This window comes from Lacerta agilis, chromosome 1 (assembly GCF_009819535.1).
Source record: "Lacerta agilis isolate rLacAgi1 chromosome 1, rLacAgi1.pri, whole genome shotgun sequence".
Lineage (NCBI taxonomy): Eukaryota > Metazoa > Chordata > Lepidosauria > Squamata > Lacertidae > Lacerta > Lacerta agilis.
Genome location: NC_046312.1, coordinates 68,385,914 through 68,409,787, shown reverse-complemented (window position 1 = coordinate 68,409,787; position 23,874 = coordinate 68,385,914). Strand labels below are relative to the sequence as shown.

Below are 23,874 nucleotides of genomic sequence, written 5' to 3'. Positions count from 1 at the left end.
TAGGTAGCGAGGTTTCCCAGTGATGCCATTGATTTCAAGAATGAGCCACACTAGAACCAGGCACAACAACAGCAACATTTTATATACCTGCAGCACTTCTGAATTTGTTTCAGGTTGGTGTCACTGATATGGTTGAAGTTGCCACACAAACATGTGGCTCCATTTTTTTGGAGGCTATCATGTGCATCATCACTTAGGAACTGCTCATTGTACATAGATTACCCTGATGGAAAGCCTCCACACATCTCCAGCGGGTGCTGATCTAGAGATTCCCCCTCTGATGGGCAATCCACATGGTGATCAGTTTGCTGCCAGAGTGGGCTCTGCTATGCCCATAAATTTAACATCTCCACCTGCATCTGTTCCTCCAAGAGACTCTAAGAGGGATAATAGGTGTCCCCTCATGCCCTTGCTAAGAATCTGCCCAGGGGCACAGATGGGAAACTAGTAGGCCTTCCAATGCAGCTCCCACCCACCCCCAGTGGTAAGGGATTATGGGAGTTGTAATCTAGCAACATATGGGTGGCTGCATGTTCTGCACCCCTGATTTAACTGTATCAGAAGCCAGGCACACCCCACTCGGATCTTTCCAGTTCTTAGCCATTGCTTCTACAATGCTGAGTATTACTCGTGCAGACAGCAAGCCTTGCACAATGGTTGTTGTTATTGTTGTTCAGTCGTGTCCGACTCTTCGTGACCCCATGGACCAGAGCACGCCAGGCACGCCTATCCTTCACTGCCTCTCGCAGTTTGGCCAAACTCATGTTAGTAGCTTCGAGAACACTGTCCAACCATCTTATCCTCTGTCGTCCCCTTCTCCTTGTGCCCTCCATCTTTCCCAATACCATGGTCTTTTCTAGGGAGTCTTCTCTTCTCATGAGGTGGCCAAAATACTGGAGCCTCAACTTCAGGACCTGTCCTTCTAGTGAGCACTCAGGGCTGATTTCTTTAAGAATGGATAGGTTTGATCTTCTTGCAGTCCATGGGGCTCTCAAGAGTCTCCTCCAGCACCATAATTCAAAAGCATCAATTCTTCGGCGATCAGCCTTCTTTATGGTCCAGCTCTCACTTCCGTACATTACTACTGGGAAAACCATAGCTTTAACTATACGGACCTTTGTCGGCAAGGTGATGTCTTTGCTTTTTAAAATGCTGTCTAGGTTTGTCATTGCTTTTCTCCCAAGAAGCAGGTGTCTTCTAATTTCGTGACTGCTGTCACCATCTGCAGTGATCATGGAACCCAAGAAAGTGAAATCTCTCACTGCCTCCATTTCTTCCCCTTCTACTTGCCAGGAGGTGATGGGACCAGTGGCCATGATCTTAGTTTTTTTTGATGTTGAGCTTCAGACCGTATTTTGTGCTCTCCTCTTTCACCCTCATTAAAAGCTTCTTTAATTCCTCCCCACTTTCTGCCATCAAAGTTGTATCATCAGCATATCTGAGGTTGTTGATATTTTTTCCAGCAATTGATATTTTTCCCGGTGCTAGAAGCTAAATCCAAGTCACTCTTCTAGAAGACTTCCAGAAGTTCAGTAAGACCCATCATGCAAAGACTGTCTGGAGAGTCCCACGGCAGCTGTGTCAGGGAGAATTCTGAGGAGCAATGGACAGAAGGGGCAGAACAGGGGGCGGAGAGCAGTCAGGGAGAATGGGGGCTCAGAGATGCTGGGGAGCCCTGCAACCACCTAGAGTCAGAGGAAGTGGAAGAGAGGGCGGAGAGTAGCCAGGGAGAGCAGGGGCTCAGGGTTGCTAGAGAGCCCTGCAACCACCCAGAGGCTTGCAGGGGGGGGGAGGAAGCTCAGACTCAGGAAGGGAGGGGGCTTTCAAATCAGCACAGACAAGGAGGAAAATGAAAGGTAAGGATCAAAGATATCTTGAGCGATTCCCACGCCTACTTTGTTGGCGTGGGAATCGTAGGAAGCCACTCCCTAAATCTGACTCAAAGGGGTTCGGACGCATAATTCTGAACTGTAGCTGTTCTTGTATATATGTAATAAAGACAGTAAATACCACCCTGATTGTGCTGGAGTGTTACTGCGAAGGGGAAACACCACCTTTACAAGCTGTAACATTAAAATTGACTCTAAGTTTGCATATACTTGTGTATTTTATGTACCAAAGGGAAGGCATGAGACACAGAGAGAGAAGAAATAAGTACTTGATACTATCTAGTGAACATGCAGATCCAACCCCAAAGCAGCCTGAGAGATGCCCAAAACACATACATGCTCTCCTTGAGGATTCCAAGTAAAGTTTATCTCACCAAAGTTGAGGAGATGGTGTCTCGCGGATCCCCATATGTGCACTGGGACCATACAATTCAGTACGGTATGCAATTATTCAGCACATATTCGTTTGGCCACTGTGAGAACAGGAAGCTGGACTCGATGAGCCTTTGGCTTAATCTTTATATTCATTGATCTCATCTGCAACCACAGACAAACAATTTGCATTTTGAGCCACATCACAAGATTTTTATATCACTCCCACCCTACCGCCTGCAGATGCTAAAACACAATTTCAGAATCTATCAAGCCTATGATCTAACATTGTTAATGCAATCGGTGTGCTTGCAAGTAACTTGTTGTCACCTTGTCATAGTGCTAGCGCTCAGTCTGCATTACCATTCCAAAAACAAAACATAATCTGGGCTCAGATCACACATCTGATTTTGCTTCCTAATAGCACTCCTTGAATAGCAAACAATCCATAAATAGGTGTGGTTGTTTTTTTTAATTGCCATATCTTTATGGCTAAACTCTGCCACTGTCTTAAATCCTGAAGTCCATTAAGATGATCTGTTATAGGCAGGGGACCATTTTGTGCAATTGATGCACACATTGTTTTTGACTCCAAACGGGGGTGGAATAGGGTGGGGGCACAACAGGCTTTGTTGCAGTATGTGTGTGGCATTGCCACAAATCGGGCAGAGAACTTGCATGAGTGATGTGTGGTTTTTTTTTTTTTTGGTAAATACGCACCAATGCAAAGGACAAAGAAGAAACATCTGTTTTGAAATGGAATGACTCACTGCACCTCACAACACCATGGGGGTTCTTACTTTCAAGGGCTTTGTGCACAATGCTTAGACTTCACTCCCATGAGAACTGGTAAGTGTGGGGCACGATGACTCAGCAACCAGTAAACGTCCTCTTAGCAAGTCTGGGGAAGCAGATAAGAATACCAAGATATCAGCCCAAGTGGAATGTGTCTAAAAGAGGGGTCCTTTCTCTGAGAGCCGAGCATTTTGTGCATAATAAAGTGAGCTTGGATTGTAGAACTCTTCAAAGATTTTGAGGGGCAGAATTAAGGCATAACAAAGACTATGTCCTTATAAATCAAGAATGGAGAGAGTGGTGGTGTTTGTACTCGGGTCCTGCTTGCAGGCTTCCCATAGGCATCTGGTTGGTCAATGTGAGACTGGGGTGCAGGACTAGACAGGCTATTTTTATGCTTGTAATTAGACTTTGGCACCTACAAATGTACTCATGAAGTTCTCATGTCACACGTTACCTTACATACCTGGTGAAGAGAAGTGACCTTCCATCCTCAACTGTGCACAGAGAATTGATGTGCATGATGGACTGTTCATGTGTTGGTGATGGATATTGCCAACTCTTCCTGCTCTTTTAGCACAGTTTAGGCTGCCATTACATTATGCATTGCCAAAATTAAAAATTAAAAATGGAGCTACATACATAATTTAAAAAGAGGAAAGAAGATGGGGCATATTGATTTACTTAACACTCCCTGATAGATATACAATGTCTATTGAACTGAAGGATCATTTGGTATTTTAGAGCAAGCCTTCAATGTTTTGTTTTCTTGAATCATAGCACAGTAGTGTTGGAAAGGAGCCCAAGGATCATCTAGTGCAGGGGGTGCCCAAACTTTTTTCAAAGAGGGCCAGATTTGATGAAGTGAAGATGCGTGAGGGCTGACCAAAGTTGAGCTTTTATTTAGGATTGAAGTTGTTGAGCTTTTTTACGATTTGACCCCAATAAATAAGGGACTGGATTAGGCCCCCACAATGGACTTTGGACATGCCTGATCTAGTGCAAGCCCCTCTAATGCAGGTATCACTGCTAGAGAATCCCTGACAGATGGCCATCCAACCTCTGTTTGAAAACCTTCAATGAAGGAGAGTCCATCACCACTGAAGCAGAAAACACAACTTTCATGGGTAGTACATAATACAATCCAAAACCCTAACCATTTATTCAGAACTGGTTCCCATCATCTCCTCTCCTCAGTTCTCTCTCTCTCTTTCTCTCACTTTCAATATGAATGTAGCTAATGCCTTTAAAAAATGAAACCACTGCAATATTTTTGCTTTGGGCTTTGTTCTTTCCACCTCTTCTTATTGTAAAAATGTCAGAAACAAAACAACAATTTCCTTTTGTGGTTTCGTCAGAGGACAGGGTGGGTTTCATTGTTCTTTATGGCTCTTGTGAGAGGGAGATTGCAGACATGTTGAGACATAAAAAGGCATCTCTCCACGCCGCAAGAAGTGGAGTATGCAAGCAGTTTCTTATTCAGCTTCAGCTTTTAATGCTGTGTTCAAACAATTACTGCATTTCAGAGAACACAGCAGTTCCGACAACGGAAAAGTCTGCCAGTGATAGCAGCCAGGCACTGGAGAGAGGAAGCTGATAAACTGCATCTACAATGCAACATGAAAGCAGATGCAGTCTAATCTATTTTGTTTAAAAACCAGGATATGTCTGAAAGACAGATGTGAGCAAATGTGCATTGTGCCCAAGAATGTGATACTCTCTACTAAGATGCCTACTGTGAATGCAAATGCTTCCAGTGGGTGGGCAGAGAGATTGGTCTCTTCAGCATATGGGTGCTTTCCTTCTGTCAATGTTCACTGGCATTAATATGGATATAAGGCGCTATAAACAGGAAGAAGTTAGATTGCCACCTTCTTTCCCCCAGCAATTGAAAAGGTAGTCTCTAGATCCCACTAAAGCAGTGGTTCTCAAAGTTTTTTCTCTGGGCCACACTTTTAGAATAAAAAAATTGCTTGCATCACACTGAATTACTGAGGGAAAATACATTGGAAAACGAAAAGAAACAAATAGCAATGCTTGATTTATAACACAGAACACAACAACTTTATAATATGATCATGGGACATCCAGAAAGCATAAAACAATGCAGCTACATAAGAACATGAATCATCCCCAAAATATCATACAGTATTGATTGTCCTTGAATCTTCCTGCCCCACTTGCCTTCCTCTCTGGCCCCACCAGTGTGGTACACTACACCCTTTGAGAACCACTGCACTAAAGGGCGATGGCTTAATAGTCCTTAAACTTTATTGCCTTCTTTTCTGGTTTGTTTGCCCCTTGTGGGAAACCACATTTTCTTAAATTGCAGCCACCGCAAGCCAAGTTATTTGAAAAGTTCCCTGGTTCAAAGTGACAAGGGGTTCTTCTTTAGCATGTGCAGGAAAACTTCCAAGGAACCTCCTGTTTCGACAGCATTTTCCTTTTGTGTGTGTGTGTGTGTGTCACTCTCTGAATATGTAAAAGGGACGACTGATGGCACACGTGGTCTAGAAAGATAATCATTTAATGCACATCCAATTACATCACTCTGTGAATGGCCAGAGGGCAATGGGCTGTATCCAACTAAGTTGTCCTGTCCATGCAAGATCCTCTGCTTGTGCAATGGAACCCCCATGCACCTTGCCAATCAGTTCTGGGTTTCTGAGCACAGATTTTCAGGGAGTATGGGAGTTGCACAGGGAGAGGGAAGAGAAATTCTGTTCCATAAATTGAAGTTTTTGCATCAGTGCGCCAGCTTCATTAGCTATCAGTGGATGCAAGCCATGATGACTATGTGCTACCTCCACTGCCAGACACAGTATCCCTCTGAATACCAGTTGTTTGGAATCACAGGTGGGCAGTGTGGGGTTGTGCCCAGCTCCTGCATCTGTTGGGCCACTGTGAGAACAGGGTGCTGGACAAGATGGGTCACTGGTCTGATCCAGTTGGACACTCCCCGTTCTCATGTTCAGTGTTATTACGAATACTTTAAGAAGGGCTCTCTTACCTGTATAACAAGGAGGTTCTTACTGAGGGCACAGTAGATTGCCTCCTGTCAGTGTGTTGTGTGCAACAGTATCATGACAGTGCCAGTGATGGCATAGTGTCACTTACTGTGATCTGAAAAGTGTAACCATTCAATTGCATTTGAATGTTAGCTCGCTCTCTTAAGAAGGCAGATGGGACATATCCCCTTTGGGAATGTGCTCTGTTGAAACTCACATTGCTCAGCAAGGAGAAGGCCCTTGGGCCAAGCCTTGGTATCTCCAGGTAGGGCTGGAAAACACTCCCCCCCTGAAAACCCAGAGAGCTATTGCCAATCAGTGCTGACAGTATTGGGCTAGACTGGACACAAGCAGCTCTCTATGCTCCATATGTTTTCTCTTTGTCACCTCAAAACTCTGTGACATATTATTCACAAATTTATGTGATGGAGAGGGCGAGCAACAGCCATATATGTAGTTGAAAGCTGTGCATGGAACGTAAATCCAGATCTTACTGCTCCTTGTATAATACTATTGACAGTGGTGTGTTTGTGTGTGTGTGTGTGTGTGTGTGTGTGTGTGGTTTCAAATGACACGCTGGAGCTTTTGATGGATTGATTTGTTTTGCTTCTCTCCCCTTCATTATATTATATCCTGTCTTTGGAAGGGGGGAAAATGAACTCTTTCTTTTCTAAACACAATGGCATTTTAAAATGAGAATATGTCTTTGTGAACATCTACAGGTGATTACACCACCTCCACCCCACTTTTTTAAAAAAGGAAATAAGTATTGACTGGTGCTTAAATAATTTGACAAAGGGATTTAAAAACAACATCTTCCCTCTTCTTTGCTGAGGATCAGGCCAATTTTGGAAATGATGTCCTGGGATCTTTAAATGACATTAGAACATGTATTTTTTTCCCTTATTGGAAAAACCTGCTCAAACTGCTGGTGCCTAGTGCCTGATTATAGTGGCTGAGGTTGCAATCCTATGCACTTAGCAGGGATTAAGCACCATTAATCTCGCTTTGATGATTTATGATAGCCATTTTGCATATAATGCCCAAAGTGCCTGAAAGAGCCTGAGAAAAGTATCACTGTACTTTAGGATAACTCAATAAGTGCTGCTGTGTATTGTGAGTCAGTGCTGATTGCTGAGTTAGCCCAATTTACCCCATCACAAACCACTGGATGGAAATGCTAAACATTTCCTGTGATGTCTTTTCCAAGTATGGGAAGGAATTCAGGATTGCTAAAGCAAATTAACTGCAATTTGACTGAGAAGTGAACTGCCAAGTTCAAACATCATTTATTTGCCTTCCTCAAATCTGAAATTTTCCTCCGTTGTCTCCATTGAAAGGGCTCCCTTTTGATTTCCTTCAGAGTCTCTGATGGGCAGCTGGAGTGATGAACTAGATGGTTACTCTCTGCTAGGAGTGTTTGAGAATTGCATGAGCTATATACCAACAGCTCCTTGGGGTCTATTTGAAGAATTTTCTGTACAATTTACCACCTGCTAAAACACTGGACTTGTGCCAGGATCTTGAAGTTAATCTAAGTTAGAGACTTCTAGGAAGCTAAGCTGAAAGTTGTTTTATTGTCACTGTGGTGTACCAAAAATCTTTATTTCCCAATCCAAGGGCTCCCATGGACCACCACAACCACGGGAAGTCCCAACTACACTCATTATAGGTTCAATATTACTAAAACTGTTCCCCACTGGTTCATTTGTTTGAAACATTTCTATATCACCTTTCATCAAAATTGTATTTAGACTGGCCTTTTTTTCCAGCTGGAACTCGCTGGATTCAGTTCTGGTGCCTCTCAGGTGGGTGCCATTGCCATTTTAAGAGAATGAGGGTGGTGTTTATGGTGAGTTCCAGCACCTCTTTTTCTAGAAAAATAGCACTGGAGTCATACTTGCATTCAGCACTGTAGGAAAGAGCCATGTGTGCGTGGTGGGAGTCAATTTATCTTTATTCCTCTTTCTTCCTGCAGCCCAATGAGCCTCCCGCCGAAGCTGCTGGATAAAGTTGGGGTGCTCCCTGGAACAGCATGGCAGGTGGTGCTGGGGTCTGCAGAGGGAAGAAGGGGGCATGGAGGAAAATCACCTCCATGCCCCCTTCCACAATGAAGAAGCATGAGTCCGGATCCAACCCAGTTATTTTTAAAACAATCAAAGCACGTAATAAAAGCACTGATAAAACAGAGCCATTAGCATTGTGGTACGAATGTGGTGCCTTCCAGATGCCTTGCAGAAGTGGTTGGACAACAACTCCCATCATCCCTGTCCATTGGTCATGCTCTTTAGGGCTGATGGGAGTTGTAGTCCCAACAACATACGGAAAATGCCACAATGGTACCCTTGTAATAGCTTCCCCCTACCCTGGAGTCTAAAAGAGAGCAGTGTGTCTCCCTAGGAAGGACATTCCATTTGCCAGATGCCACAGCCAAAAGGGTCCTCTAACTGGTTTTCACTCAAGAGAACCGAGAGAAGAGCCTCAGCTGATGATCTGAAAGTATGGATAGGATGATATGGGAGAGGGAACTCCCGGGTGCTTAGGTCCCCAGCCATGTAGGGCTTCAAAAGTAAATCCTAGCAGACTGAATCATCCTCGGAAGTGGACAGGATTTTTAAAGACAGGCAATGCATGATCTAAATGAGCTGGCAGTCAAAATCCTGGCAGCTGTCTTCCACACCAGCTGAAGCTCCCAGACCATCTTCAGAGGCAGCCCCACACAGAACACATTATACTAATCCAGTTAGGAAGTTACCAGGGCATGGTCTCAGAATATAGTCTGAAGGCACATGAAGCCTCTACCTTGCTGAAAGTAAGCAGGCCTAGCTAGATCTGGTCAGCACCTGAAGCCAGAGCTCTGAACTCTGGCCATGGAAGAAAGGGGCAACTCTAACTAGCCCACACATCACAGTCCCCAGGCAAAGAAACAGCCCAATCCTCCTCATTCACCACCATGATCATTGTATCTTTCATTTCTTTTTTGTTAGGTACATGGAGTTTTCTTTTTTTTAAAAAAAGAAGGAAGGTGGGACATAAATTTGAAGCAATTGCAAATGTATAAATAGCAACAAGATGTGGAGAGCTGCCTTCTTTATGTGATAGACCCCAAGCCACTTACATATTTATTTAGATATCTGTCCATGATTTCATTAAACTAGCTTCTGCAGGAAATGTAAAAGAAGGAAAATCTCAGCAAGATAAATGTTGCTAAGCTTTTCCACTGGATTTGATTACTTTGTTTCAGTTAAGTAAATCTAAAAGGCTGCTGAAAGTGTACAATACCCCTTTTCATGTAAACAGGTTGTTGTTAGTACTTCAACGTGCAATATTTCAAATGTAATGAGCCAAATCTGCTAAATAGTGGATTTAGCCATGAAATGGGCTGCATTGTTTTCATTCATCGAAAAGCAAGTGTAGTGAAAGGATCATCATTCACACATTATTTTATAAGGCCAAGATACTGTAGATTTAAGCTGAAAGGAAACCTCATTACATTACATTGTGTACTACACAAACATTTCAAGCAGTGTACAGTGTGATTCCATTAATACAACTGCTCATAAAAAAAATATAAACAGGAAAGTTAAAGAGCTAACTTCTTAATATAACTCTTTTAAGGATTTGAAGGTATACGAAGGATTTGGTTCAATAGCAGCCCTATCCTGTGCATTCTCCCAGAAGTAGGTCCCATTGAACTCAGTGGAGCTTAGAACACCTCTTTAGGATTGTAACCAGATTGTACACATACTAGAGAGTAAACCTCATTGAACTCAGCTGAGCTTGCTCCAGAGTAAAGAAATGTTGTTGTTGTTTTCTTAGAAAAGTTCAGAAGTATATTGAGGCCGAGGTAGAGAAGAAAATATAAGCAATTAAGTTTGATGTATTACAAATTTAAAAATGATAAGGAGGAAAGAAAAGTGGGTAAATTAGATTAGAAGATGATTGGAAAACTGGGAAATATGTTTTTACTTTGAGGTCAACAGGGGAGGGGGGATTTAAGGAAGTCAATTTAAAGATGAAATTGGAAGGAGTTGAAATACCTGGCCCAGGAAAAGGGTCAGGATCAAGCAATGATTTATGCAAAATGATGGGTTAAATGTGAAATGATATTATATGTGCTCCTGTGAGAGGGGGGTTTGGATATTTTGGTCTCAGTGGGAGATGGGGGAGTATGAAAAATTTAACCATGTAATGATTTGTGCTTTAAATTAAATTTTTTAAATAAATTTTTAATTAAAAAAAAGCAGAGTAAAGAAATGTAAGCTTTCACTATTTATTGACTAAAGTCTATCTTTTGCCTGAAGTCAGAGCTAGCAAGGGGTGGGGCATGAAGAGGTTACTGCTGCAATGTAGCCAAGTGCATAATCTAATCGAGCATTTAAAAATCTAATAGATTTTAATATTCTCATGGATGTTTCGGCTGGATTGTAACTGGTATTAATGACATATGTATATATCACTATTCATTTAAAAAAACCAATTTGGTTTAGAGCAATAGTACATAAAACCACATAGGAAGAACCCTATAAAATGTTCTAATCAGAAATCAGCTAATAATATTAATAATAATGTGCTGCTGAGAGAGTTAAGGTAATAGAAAGAAATGAAATGAAATGCTAGTATTTACCTGCCCTGTGGGAGGAGGAAATGAGGATTGGCCTGTAACTTAGAAGAGGGCCATGGATACTGAGTTCATAGTACTGTGATGAGACTAATTGTAACTACCACACAGCACCTGGTGTCCCCGTAAAGACCAGGAGACAGTGCCTGCTTATCCAAGGGACCCAAGTCATTTACTGGGACCTTCATGGGGACAAAATAACTCCTCTTTCCTGTAGATCCCTCTTTTCTAGTGTTCTCCCAAACTTTTTTTTAGTGCAGTTGGAAAGCAGAAAATTCTTCCCCTGTCTTAGTAGTCCCCCAAGAAGGTTCTTAAGGTAAAGGACCCTGACAGTTAAGTCCAGTCATGAATGACTCTGGGGTTGTGGCGCTCATCTCGCTTTACTAGCCGAGGGAGCCAACATTTGTCCGCAGACAGTTTTTCTGGGTCATGTGGCCTGCATGACTAAGCCGCTTCTGGCAAAACCAGAGCAGTGCACGGAAACGGAGCGGTACCTATTTATCTACTTGCACTTTGACATGCTTTCGAACTGCTAGGTTGGCAGGAGCAGGGACCGAGCAATGGGAACTCACCCTGTCACGGGGATTTGAACCACCGACCTTCCGATCATCAAGCCGAAGAGGCTCAGTGGTTTACACCCCTTAGTCATCCCCATAACAATAAACATAGCTTACAGGCAAGGGAACAAAGAAGGATAGAGGCAAGGAGGGGGGCTAGTTAAAATTTTGTGGAAGAAAAAAATAGGCTGGTACTCATGCTCTGAAATGGGGAAAATGTGTCTTGGAGCAAAGTGACATGGATCAGCCCACTAGAACACCCCCCCCCCCGAGCTGATCCAGAGTAGCACAGTCCTTCCACCAAGGACTGAATATGTTGGGAACCCAAGCTATTGTTTAACCTTGTCCTTAGCATCCTTGATATCAAAGGGATCTTTTCAGAGATGGTCTAGTCTGGTACCTGAGTGACTTTTTGTGACAAAGACATGAGTGGAGAAGCTCCTGAGACATCCTGACATGATATAATTAACTGCTATGCCACACTTGAGAGCCCAGCCAATATGGTGTTTTCCTTTTTTTGTGATGATCTTGTGCTTTGGGAAGTTCAAAGAGGTTGAACCTGCAAGTGCGAAATAAATGCAAAAGGAAACCTACACATCCTAATTATTCATAGTTTATTAGCAAAGTGCTCTCACCCAGCTGAAAGGAGCCAGGCTTGTTATTTCCTCCAAACAGCAAAAGAATTCTTAATTAATTAATGTAGGTTGGAGATGACTGCACTTTGGGAAACATTTCCCTTGAGAGTTTATAGATGCAGTTTTGCATCCGATTTGGTACTGAATACTGGAATTACCATAGCTATTTCAGGGGGGCATCACCCTGCTTGTGATGGGCAGGTGCTGGGATTGTCGTTCACACATCCACCAAGATGCTCTCTCTCCCCACCATCACAATCCTCAGTCACCATGGTTCAGAGAAAAGCCAATTCACACACATGCTCTTACGGCAGGTATAAAGTTCCAGCTGCACTGAGCAGTAAGGTAAGTGCTGCAAGTTTGGGGACCAATAGCTATAGGTGAAACTTCATCCTTTGAGATGTAGCCTTACTCAGAAAGAACCATTTAAAATACAGTCTATCAGTATTGGGTGGAATCCAGTTTGTGCCCTTATACCGGTACTTTTGATTCAGCAGGTGCCTGTTAATGGAAGAGGAGGGGGAGGATATATTTTTTGCTTCTTCTTCCCCTGTGGTCCTTCCCACCTTATTCTGGAGGGTTCCCCAACACCCTAGAGCTGATTTAAGGAGGGGGTCCTTGGGAAATGCAGAGGGGAGGAAGAATTAGCAAAAAGGGGGGGAGCCCTTCCTCCCCCCTTTTTTTCTAGAGGCAGCATTTGCTGGATCAAAAGTTATTCTAGGAGTGCAAAAGCACCAACTGGATTCTACCTAAAGATTTGTTCCATTTTGTTAAGAAAAGTGCATCCATAGACCTCATTGTTTGTGGTTATGGAGACTACATACAGGGTGGGGGAGGAGTGAAGATAAGAAAGGCAGCTTCCTCCAAAAAAAAAAACCCAAACCCTCGCACCTGTAATTGTCTCATTTAACTTGCAGCAGCGGAGACTGAAGGGCTGGCAGTTCCAAAGATAGGATAGGTACACCACCGACCATCCTTCCAGTAAATTATTCAAGTACAATATTCAATAGCTTTAATACCTGCCTGCACAGACCATTTCTATCTAATATAAAACAACAGTCGATGAACACTATACTAACGAGCCACCCCCCCATTCGTATAATTAGTGATAAGAACCTATGCTACTGTGCAAGCAAAACACGCTATGACAGGCATAGGCAAACTCTGGCCCTCCAGATGTTTGGGACTACAATTCCCATCATCCCTGACCACTGGTCCTGTTAGCTAGGGATGATGGGAATTGTAGTCCCAAACATCTGGAGGGCCGGAGTTTGCCTATGCCTGCGCTATGAGAAGCAGGCTGACAAATGCCCAATTCTTGTGCCTAAAATGCGATTAAATAGAAGACACACCTTACGTTTTGGTATGAATTCAACATACTGTAGCTTAACAGATCCAGGGCTCAGTGTCTGTGTCATACACACTTTGGAGTGTTTTGGATTTGCTTCATGATCTCACTCTGCTTAAATGTGGGACTGAAATGGAAATAGGGGAAATAATTAGTGCGCATGAGATGGGAATTTTAATTAGGTTGCTCATAAAGCCCCAATTAGCAGAGGACAGGTAAGTTGTATGGAAAATGCTCAAAGCCACCATGATCAGAGGCTCTCGGAAGCCTTGGCAGATTAGTTTGTGCACAATGACATTCATGCTAGCTGAAAAATAACAAAGAAAGCAAAAGGCAGCAGTAAGAGGGAATATGAATGAGAAACAAAAAAACACTCTGCTTAAACAACACTTTTGATTTTGGAGTATTAACAGATATTTATTGTCTGCCAGGGAGATTGCTGCGTTACCGGACTAGGCTATTTAATTTTTAATTAAAAGGAAATATATGTCATTCTCTTATATTAAATCCTTTAAAAATTATTCTGACCGAAGAGACTACCATCTGATGCTTTCTTGTCAGTTATGCTCAATTGCTAGATGGATTTTGTTTTTAACAAGTGCAGGGGTTTGGCACACGGCGGGGGGGGGGGGGGGCTATTCATTGTATCAATCATGAAATCTGGACAGTTCACTTTTAATGTAGGAAACGCTAGAAGGCTTAGGCAACCAATTAGCATCCTAATTGAAACAGCCCTTGATAAAAAAATGGTTTTCAAGAAGGGTTGGGAATTGGACCCTTAGCTATAACATTGCTTTTGACCCATTTTTCAATAGAGTGATTGAAAATAAGGCCAACTACCTGTGCGCTTAACCCTTGCCTGTCTTGGCTGCTCAAGGTAGCATGAGGTGCTCTGGAACTGGTAAGCAGAATGACTGATATCTCCCTAGATGAATGCAAAATTCCAGAAAGCCTTAAGCAGGTTGATACTAGACATTTATTGACAGTTAAGCACTGCTGACCCCCCGTTTTTCAAAAGCCAAGCCTTGGACCCTCTACTTTTGAAAATTTTGATATTTCAGTGGTAGTTTATGTTATGTGAATGCTGCCACAGAGCTGCTGGGATCCGCAGACCACCAATTGGGAACCACTGCTTTAGGAAACACACTACACTTTACCTGCTGCTCTTACTTTTTGTATCTTTAAAGGTTACTAGGCTTGGTGGTTCTTCGTTTTTAAGATGAAACCTTAAAAAAAAACAAGATTATATTACTGGGTGTACACCAGCGGTGGTACATGCACATGCCCTTTTGATTTAATCCCAAAGTTGTCCGTTGCTGCTAAATAAATGTTATTTGTTTAGCTATTTATTTAGATAAGTGGTGTCTAAAAAAAGGAAGGAGGAAAAAGAAACAATGAAAACCCCCCCCCCCGCATATTCAAATTGTTTGTTGTGGGAAAATTAACAAGAATGCTAAGCTAGAAAATCCGGGGGGGGGGGGAGGAGAAAAGGGTTTTCAGCATATTCTAAAAGCCCACAATTGCAAGAGCCTGGCATAATTCAAGATAGAGAACTGGTACAGCAACATTGAAGCCCTGTTGTAGGCAAAAAATTGTGGCAGGCCAGAAATATACGAGTAGGGATGTGGATCCTTACGTTTTAGCCATTCATTTGCTACATCCTTTGTCTTTGCTCTGTTTTTGATGAGGTTATTCTGTCCAGGTGTGAATGATTTTCTTCTACAGTCGTACCTTGGGTTACGTCCCCTTTGGGTTACGTTTTTTCGGGTTATGTACTCTGGTAACCCGCAAATGTTTTTCGCCACATGTGCGTTCCGCGCATGTGCAGAAGCATTCTGCGCATTATGCGCAGTTCGCGCATGCGCAAAGCGTGATATCGCCATTCGGGTTACGTACTTTTTGGGTTATGAACAGCACCCCAGAACCGATTAAGTGGCTGGGGAAATCCAGCCAGATGGGCGGGGTACAAATAATAAATATTATTATTATTATTATTAAGTACATAACCCGAGATACCACTGTATTTGGAACAAGAGTTTGGTGCTCTAATGTGCTGTACTGCCAGGAGAAGTGGATTGCAGTTGAGAAAACGACACAAAAATGTAAAGAACTGTCTGCATAGTTACCAGCAATCCTGTAGGGAATGAATTACACATACTTCCTGAATTTGTCAATCGTTGATGTTGATAGTTACTCCAAGCAATGGGAGAATCAAATCAATGACAAATGAACAAGTCTGTGGTTCTGTTATCTCAAGTGAGTACTGTACATTGCTGCACAAAGACATTGTTGTTGTGGTGCAGGTCAGGAAGAATTAAATACAACCCAACTTTCTGGGGAGAGGTATGGGAAATCCACATAGACTATCACCAGATTAGTATGTGATGGATCTGAAAGGAAATGATGCAAGAGCAGATACATTTCATTGTGTCTACAATGACACTGTAAGCCAGGCATCAGCAAACTTTTTCAGCAGGGGGCCGGTCCACTGTCCCTAAGACCTTATGGGGGGCTGGACTATATTTTGAAAAAAATATGAACAAATTCCTATGCCTCATAAATAACCCAGAGATGCATTTTAAATAAAAGCACACATTCTACTCATGTAAAAACACCAGGCAGGCCCCACAAATAATCCAGAGGTGCATTTTTAAATAAAAGGACAGGTTCTACTTCTGTAAAAACACGCTGATTCCCGGACCGTCTGGAGGCAGCATTTAGAAGGTGATTGGGCTACATCCGACTACCCCTGGGCCTTAGTTTGGGGACCCCTGCTCTTAAGACCAAGATGATGAAGCCCTGCAACTATTTCCTTCTGAATGCTAGGCTGTGGCAGACAGAAATAAAATTCTGTGTTGCATTGTCTGTCTTAACCTTGCCCTTTTATGAGAATTATTTGAGTTATGTATTTAAAATCAGGAGCCCATAGGATCAGTGGGATGTGAAAGTGCCTTAAAATTTAACGGATTGCTTGAAGAATTTGTTTGCAAACATGAAAAAATCTCTCTCTCTCTCTCTCTCTGAACTTTTGAGCTATTTGAATTGGTGCAAGTGTTTGCATTATTTTAATAACAGAGTGTTTTATGTACAAAAGGAACAGTAGCATGCAGCCAGGATGAGTGGCTTTTTCTGGCAGCAGAGTTTGTTGTACGAGAGGGACAAGAATCAAAAGTGTTCACAGAACAAAGTGCTAGTAGATAGTCGGAGAGATAAAGAAGACTGGTAGTACCTCTTACAGGCATTTCTGGTATGGTAACTGTTGAAGTGATTTAATCCTCATTACCATCCTCTCTCCTTACCCTTTCTGTTATATGGCTGCATTTGGATGCACTGCCACTCCATTTGCACAACAGAACTTACCCTTCTCCTCCTACTGTGTTACGTATTTCTGTGTTTTTTATATTATAAACAGCCCTGTGATCCTTGGATAGTAAAAATAAAAATATCCTCAAAATATGCTCCAGAGGATGAGGAGCCTTCTGGTGCAAATTTTGGGGGTGTGTGGAGAGAGAAGTCCCACTACATAAACAGAATGCTGTTCACACAGCAATGTCCAGGTTGTAGCTGCTAAACATGCAGCCATGCCTGTTTTTTTCTGACATTAACTGTAAGAACACCCATGCTGGATAATATCAGTAGTCCACCCAGACAGCACCCTGGAGTTGGCTCCTATGTCCATTGGTGTGGATAAAATTTATTGTGAAATACCAGTATAATGGTCTAAAAGCCAGTTCCAGAATGCAACAGAGGCACTAGCATTATAAAAAGGGAAATTAACACAATATTTTCTAAGTCTGAATGCGTTCTTAATGGGGTTGCAAATGTTTTCCCCTCGAAGCAATTAACATGGAAATGAGCAATAAACGTCCACTAGATTTCTGAAAGCAGCTTTGACATGTTATGAAAGCTCAAAACTAATGCAGAGATTAACAGGAGAAGCAGAATAAACTGTCACGTGAAGGCAGCCATAGTTGATTGGTGTTGCACAACAATCCCCAAAGATCTGACTTTTTGCGATAAGGGAGAGAGGGGAAATGCACCGGAAAGCATGATGAGAGAACATTCCTTTTGACACATCACCATCTAATCTCCCCACAAACAAATCAGAATGGATAGTCATGAAGCAGCCTATGCCTGCTCTTAGAATCATAGAATCATCGAGTTGGAAGAGACCACAAGGGCCATCCAGTCCAACCCCCTGCCAAGCAGGAAACACCACCAAAGCATTCCTGACAGATGGCTGTCTGTCCTCTGAACAAATCTGGATGAATGTTCATGAAGGAAAGGGTCACACCTCAGCGGTACAGCATGCAAGGCGGGCATCTCTTTTCGGCTCTGGTTCAACCCGCAGCATCTCCAGGTAGAGATAGGAGAGACCATTCCAGACCCTTCAACTGTCCCTATTTTGCAGGGACGTCCCTGATTTAGAGAAGCCGCCCCAGTTTCTGATTTGATCCCGGAATGTCCCACTTTTCCTTGAGATGTCCCTATTTTCATTGGAGAAATGTTGGAGGGTGTGGAGTTATCCGACCTCCGAGCTGTCTGAAGGCAATCCTGTATAGGGAAGTGGTTTTTTTAATGTTTAATGTTGTATTGTGTTTTTATAAATGTTGGAGTCTGCCCAGAGTGGCTGGGGCAGCTCACTAAGAGGTGTGGGGTATAAATAGTAGAATTATCATTAAGGAATGGGATGTCCTATTTTCATCGGAGAAATGTTGGAGGGTAATGCTATTCCTGCGTTTGAAACCCTGGAAATCCACTGCCTGCCAGTGAGGACAATCCTGAGCTAGATGGTCAGATGACCTGACTCGGTAGAAGTCAGCTTCCTATGCCGTCCTTGGTTATTGGTTGTGGCGTGTTTGTTTGTTTATTTTGGAGCGGGCTCCTTCTGCTCAGGAGAGGATTGCGAATCCCGTAAACGCCACAACTTCTTTCTCCATCCTTTCTCTCTCGCTCTCTCCCCTGGCCTCCGCCTCGCGCGCGCCATTTCCAAGCCCCCACCCACGCCCACCGCCGGCTCCTTCCTCCTCTTCTCCGGCCCGCTCTTTCCACCCCCTCTCCCGCTTCTAAGATGCGCGCGCCTAGATTGGCCTCGGAACCCCACTCGCGACAAGGCGCGCCCGGCGCGCAGGACCCCTTCAGGGCCACGCAGACGGCCGAGGAGGCGGGGAACTCCAGCAGGCCGGAGGGCGCTGACGATTGGCCGGCGGGAGGGCGAAGGAGGGAGGGAGGCGCTTTTGAGGCGGCCGGCCCGGCTGCCGCGTCCAGGGTCGTGTAATGCAGTGCAGTGTAGCGCAGTGGCCGCGCCTCGGCGCTGCTGGGGCAAGGCGGGCGTCTCTTCTCGGCTCTGTGTACAAACGCGCGGGCTGACCCTGATTGGCTGAAGGAAGGCAACAACGGCCGGGACGCGGGCTCGGGGGTCGCCAGAGTCGCCGCCGCCGCGGCTTCTCCTGCTCCTCCTCGCCTCCCTCTCGGCGGCGTCTGCGTCGCGTGCCTCCCGTGAGCGACTCGCCGGCCAGCCCAGGTCCTCGCGGCGGCGCTGCCGCTGGTGGAAGGGACTGTGACGAGGGGCGCCTCCCGCTCCCTCAGCCGCCGCCGTCGCCGCTGCGCGCGACCCTCGCGCGGAAAATGCTGCCTCCGCTCTTCGGAGCCCCGCTTGGATAATTCCTCCCCATGTACTTGACCTCGCCGCCGCCGCCGCCGCCGCCGCTCCTTAGGCCGGGTAAAGGATGCTGCCCTGGCCGGTGGGGGGCTGTGACCAGGGGATCCGCGCCCGCCCGCTCGCCTCCCGTCCCGGCCCTGGGGACTGCTGCCCCTGTCTCGGCTGCTAGCTCCTTCGGCGAGCGATGACTTCGAAGCACCAGGCGGACTGGATCCCTTACAGGTAGGGCGCCAGGGCGGGGGCTCTGCTGCGGGCGCCCCCTTCACCAAAGTGGGCAGGTGAGGGGAAGGAGGTCCAGCTGGGGAGCAGCCCCGGCTGCAGCAAAGTTGTTGCCCTTTAAAAAAAGAAAAAAGAGGGAAAGGAAAGTGAAGGGTGTTTTCACGCGGCAGGTTAGCCCACGATCATTTTGGGGAGGGGAGAATGAAAGATCGAGTTGTTTAGGGAGGTTGCTATGAAGGAAGCGCTTCATTGTAGCATAACAGGCTTCTTGAATGAATGAAAGACGCGCACAGCCATTCTGTTTTACAATCTTGGTATTTTGCAGGCATGAGCGCTGTGCTTGTGAAATCTCTTTCTTTGAAAACATGAGATCCAGATAGGCAAAACTATGTCGAAGGCAATTGTTCACCCCCTTCTTGGATTAGGGGGTGTGCTAATAAAACTTCTTTTTAAGACCAAAACACGAGGTCAGCTGGATTGCTGTCTTTGTATAATAGCAACACTGATTTTTCTTTTTGGTAGTGTTTCAGGTTTATGATAAATAACTCAAATTCTAGAGTGGGCAAGGGCATTCCTTCCTCTATTCTTCTGTTTCCCTGGTTTATCTCAAGTTATTAACAGGAGTAACTTATGTACTGGGGTAGAATGATATCTCAGACTTATCCATTGAAATCTGCACCCACTCTTTATGTTTTGTTCTGGTCTTCAAATTTATATGGGTGTTTTAAGGACATATTTAAACTGTTGCAATATTCCCAACAGCTGTGAAAAATGCTTTTTGTTTTTCATAACTCTTCAGTATGAAATCTTCTTTGTTTTGGTACACGTGGAACACTTACAGCTAGAAAGGCATCCTTGACATTGATGCAAAATACTTCTTCATCATTTGCAGTGAAATGCAGGTGCCAGCTCCTGTTTTGTACCTGGAGTTCACTTCTGCTCTGTTAAGAGTGCCTTCTTGATGAGATTTCACTAGAGGCTCATTCCTACTCTTAAATCACTTCCATGTGCAATTGCATGAAACCTGTATATACTTTCACAGGTGATAAATGCACAGGTGCCTTTCATGCCATGTGTATCACTGGCAATAAGCCACTGCAGTTCATGGCTCTCCACAAATTGCACATGGGTTACATGACATTACCTATTATATGGAAGTGATCTCTGTTCACTGCAGAGTGGAACTAGCTTCCAAGTATAGGCAAAGAACAAGGATCTTACCTGTCCAAGCAGGGCATTTTGTCTTGTGTGAAGCAGCCCTTACTGGATGAAGAGAAGCACAGATCATGAACCTATTAAATAAAAAGGTGATGTTGGAGAAGGAATTGGGGAAATTTTGCTGAGAGATAGGAAGCCGGAGTTTGTTTTTAAAGTCTGTTTTTGCAACTTTGGTGCATAAATTGATTGGGGGAGGGGATAGTGCAGTAGTTTCTTGCATAAGGCACCTCAAATATTTCTCCTCTCCTTCCTCTTGCCCTACTCTTGTCTATCCATCTCCCCTTACAGAATACACACAGAGTGGACCGTGCAGCAGCTTGGCAGTCAGTGTTAGCTGCTCTCCCATATCCTCCTGCTGCCGCTCTTGCTGCCATGGAGAGGAGCAGGGATCGCCATGGCAGCACCAGCTGCTGTTGCCTGTCATTGGCTCCTTGGTTGCCATAAGCTACCAAAGCCTCTTTCTGGGGAAGTTTGTGCGTCAAACTGTGGGGGGCATTGCCTGTCACTCTGGGCTAGATCCCCTGTTCCTCTTGCCTGCTAATGAAACAGGGAAAGTAACGGGGCTGCAGGGAAGCTATAGACAAGGAGCAGAGTGGCAAGGGCTTGTAGGTCTTTGTTTGTGCCGAGAATCCAATAGTAGTTTGAAGTTGATAAAAGTTGAGAGTACAATTTTGATGGACACAGGATTCTGTTGGTAGCTTTGTTTAGAATGTTAAGTTTATATTTGCTTCATTGCACCATTGCATTTGATTTCCTGTGAAGTGGGATTTCTAGGTTTGTCTGAACACTTTGATTATAGGAGGGACATACAGCATTTGTAAACCTCTGCAATATTTTTAATGACTTTGTGGCAGGGGTCAGCAAACTTTTGCAGTAGGGGGCCAATGCACTGTCCCTCAGACCTTGTGGGGGGCTGGACTATATTTTGAAAAAATAATAATGAACAAATTCCTATGCCCCACAAATAACCCAGAAATGCATTTTAAATAAAAGGACACATTCTACTCATGTAAAAACACGCGGATTCCCAGACCGTCTGCGGGCTGGATTTAGAAGGCGATTGGGCTGGATCCGCCCCCATGCCTTTGTTTGCCTACCCATGCTTTGTGTCTTATAAATAAAATGGTATTTTGTCTCTCTTTTTTGTAATGAAAGAAAATTTGAAATTAGATAACTCCTTGGGCCGTTAGTGTTCGTTTTAAAAACACATACTTGCCAGATGTGTCATGTGGCCATAGTTCTTATGTACTGTTCTGCATGTTCTGATAAGTTTTCAACTGGACTACTGTAATGCACTATTTGTGGGGCTTCCCATGAAGGCAGTATAGAAACTTCATTTGGTCCAGAGTACAGTGGTCAGGTTGGTGACTGGTAATAGCTGACAGGAGCATTGTTTCACCAATGCTGCAGAAGTTCCACTGGTTCCCAGTTTATTTTAAGGCTAATGTCTAACTTCTGGGTCTTAAATAGTTCCATACAGCCTGGGTCAAGGATTCTCCTCTCAGGCTCACACTGAGGCCTGATAATCATAGAATCATGGAATTGTAGAGTTGGAAGGGACAACCAGCATTATCTGCTCTAAGCACCTGCAGTGCAGGAATATTTCGCCTAACGTATGGCTTGAACCCAGGACCCTGAGATTGAGTCTCATGCTCTGCCAACTGATAAATCTTTGCTGCAGGCATTGCCTCCTCCAGAGGCTTTATTGTCTTCCACAATCAACAGTCAGTTCAATGCTGCCACCCTTAAGCTATGAAATTTTTAATGTAAGGCTGCAAATCACTACCCACTTACCTGTGTGTAACTCCCACTGAACTTAATTTTGCTTACCTTTGTGCAATCATATCTATAGGGCTGCATGGCACAGCTTTCCTTCCTAAACAGCTTTTCCTTTCCAAATGTGAGAATGTGGTTTAGACTACGCTCCCTGCTGTTCAGATAATGCTGCTAATTTATTATGTAGTTTCCCCCTTGGGTTTTGTAAAATGGCGTTGCCGTTTATTTGTTATTAAAATTGTTTTTTTGCTATGAGAATTCATCAGAGTTGAAGAGCAGATTACAAAGTAACAATGCCTGCATTCCAGTACACACAAACTTGAAAGTTAGTCCTACTGAACTCATTGAAGCTTACTTCAAAGTAGTAAGCTTTGTATGAATAGGTTTGCAATATGAAAACACATTTTTTTGCACCGATGGCAGGAAAACACACTGAAAATTAAAATTGTCCTGAGGATAATTTGTGTGCATTTCTCAATTTTTCTTTGCTATACTAGGTGTTGCGTGTTTCATTTAATTTTTTTAATTAAAAAAAACACATTAATGATGTGCATGCTTAATTGAGGGCTGAATCATAACTTTTCAGAACACACTTTGTATATTGCATTTCAATTAAATGTTTCTGTTTGCACAGCAATTTAGAGAAAGTATTTTCCCCTCAAGTACTGCACAATTTTATGGGAAACCTTACAGCCATTTTAGTGTTTCTCTCCCACAGGGAGAGGATGAACTTTAAAAGCATGACAGACAAATTGGTTCACAGCATGTAGTAAAAATAAGCAGGGGGTGGCGAAAGCAAAGATTGCAACATGCTATTTGTTGTTGCTTTTTGTAAAAAAGGAAATGCATGTTGATCTAACACAAGACCCAGGGCATGGGCTGAAGGCGCAGGATGGAACAGCCTTGCTGAAGTGAATGAGGTTTGGGTCTAGTCCGTGCTTGGATAGGAAACTCTCTCTGTATGCCACCTTGAGCTCCCTGGGGGAAAGGCAGGATGTAAACAAACATTCCTGTTAACTGGTAGTTGAAAAGTTGTTACAGAATGTCTAAGAATGTGACTCTTGGAAAGCATTTTTGCCTGTGTGCTGATCAGGCTGAGAACAAAGAACTCCAATCGCTTTCTCTCTGTCCTTCTAAAGATTTGCCGAAAGATAAGCAGTTGTGGTGGGAATAACAACTATGCCATCACTCAGGCAACCTATCAACTGATGCCAAGGTTTTGCAGGGGGCTTTGTAATATTGTGCAAGGGAGACGGTGCTTCATCTTCATTTCCCCGAGAAAAGTACGGTAATCCTTTTGTCTTCTCTGTGCTGTGCACATCAAAGAAATGGAGCCTTAAATGAGTGTTCTTATTATTTGCCTCTCTTTGATCTCTGTCACTGTCTTTCCCTTTTAAAATGCACATACCTTACAGCATAGTAGCCTTCAGTGACGACTTAAAACTAACGCAATGGGTTCGTCTGAGCGCTTATTTTGTGTTATTATACTCTCAGTCCCGAACTCCCTTCACCGATGAAACGATGACTTCCTTTTTCCATTCTAGTGGATTAAAGGCTGAATTATAGCGGATGCAAACTGTTTATAGGTTTTGATGATTAAGTGCTATATAAATCCTGTTATATGTATATATATATATATTTATTTAAAAACATTTGATGCCTTTAGATGGCTGTGATGAAAAGAAATGCACAGTCAGGGATGGAGTAGGGTAGCTGAGGTTCATGAAGAGCATCCTCTTCCCTCTCTGTGCCTTACCTGAAGTGGCATTTGAAA

The 23,874-nt window shown here is 43.7% G+C and overlaps 1 protein-coding gene across 3 annotated transcripts in view; it reads left to right on the top strand.

Moving 5' to 3' along the window:
- The window catches only part of TUB (TUB bipartite transcription factor), a 125,611-nt gene that overhangs the window by 40,014 nt on the left and 61,723 nt on the right, over positions 1-23,874 (top strand). Inside the window, exon 1 of one of the 3 annotated variants that reach the window (XM_033153258.1) lies at positions 18,756-19,109. The exons of the other annotated variants lie outside the window; for them this stretch is intronic. Within the exon in view, the coding sequence (XP_033009149.1) occupies positions 19,072-19,109 (38 nt within the window). The 5' untranslated portion in view covers positions 18,756-19,071. Of the gene's footprint in view, positions 1-18,755; positions 19,110-23,874 lie in introns of those variants that run through there. 3 annotated transcript variants of the gene reach the window in all.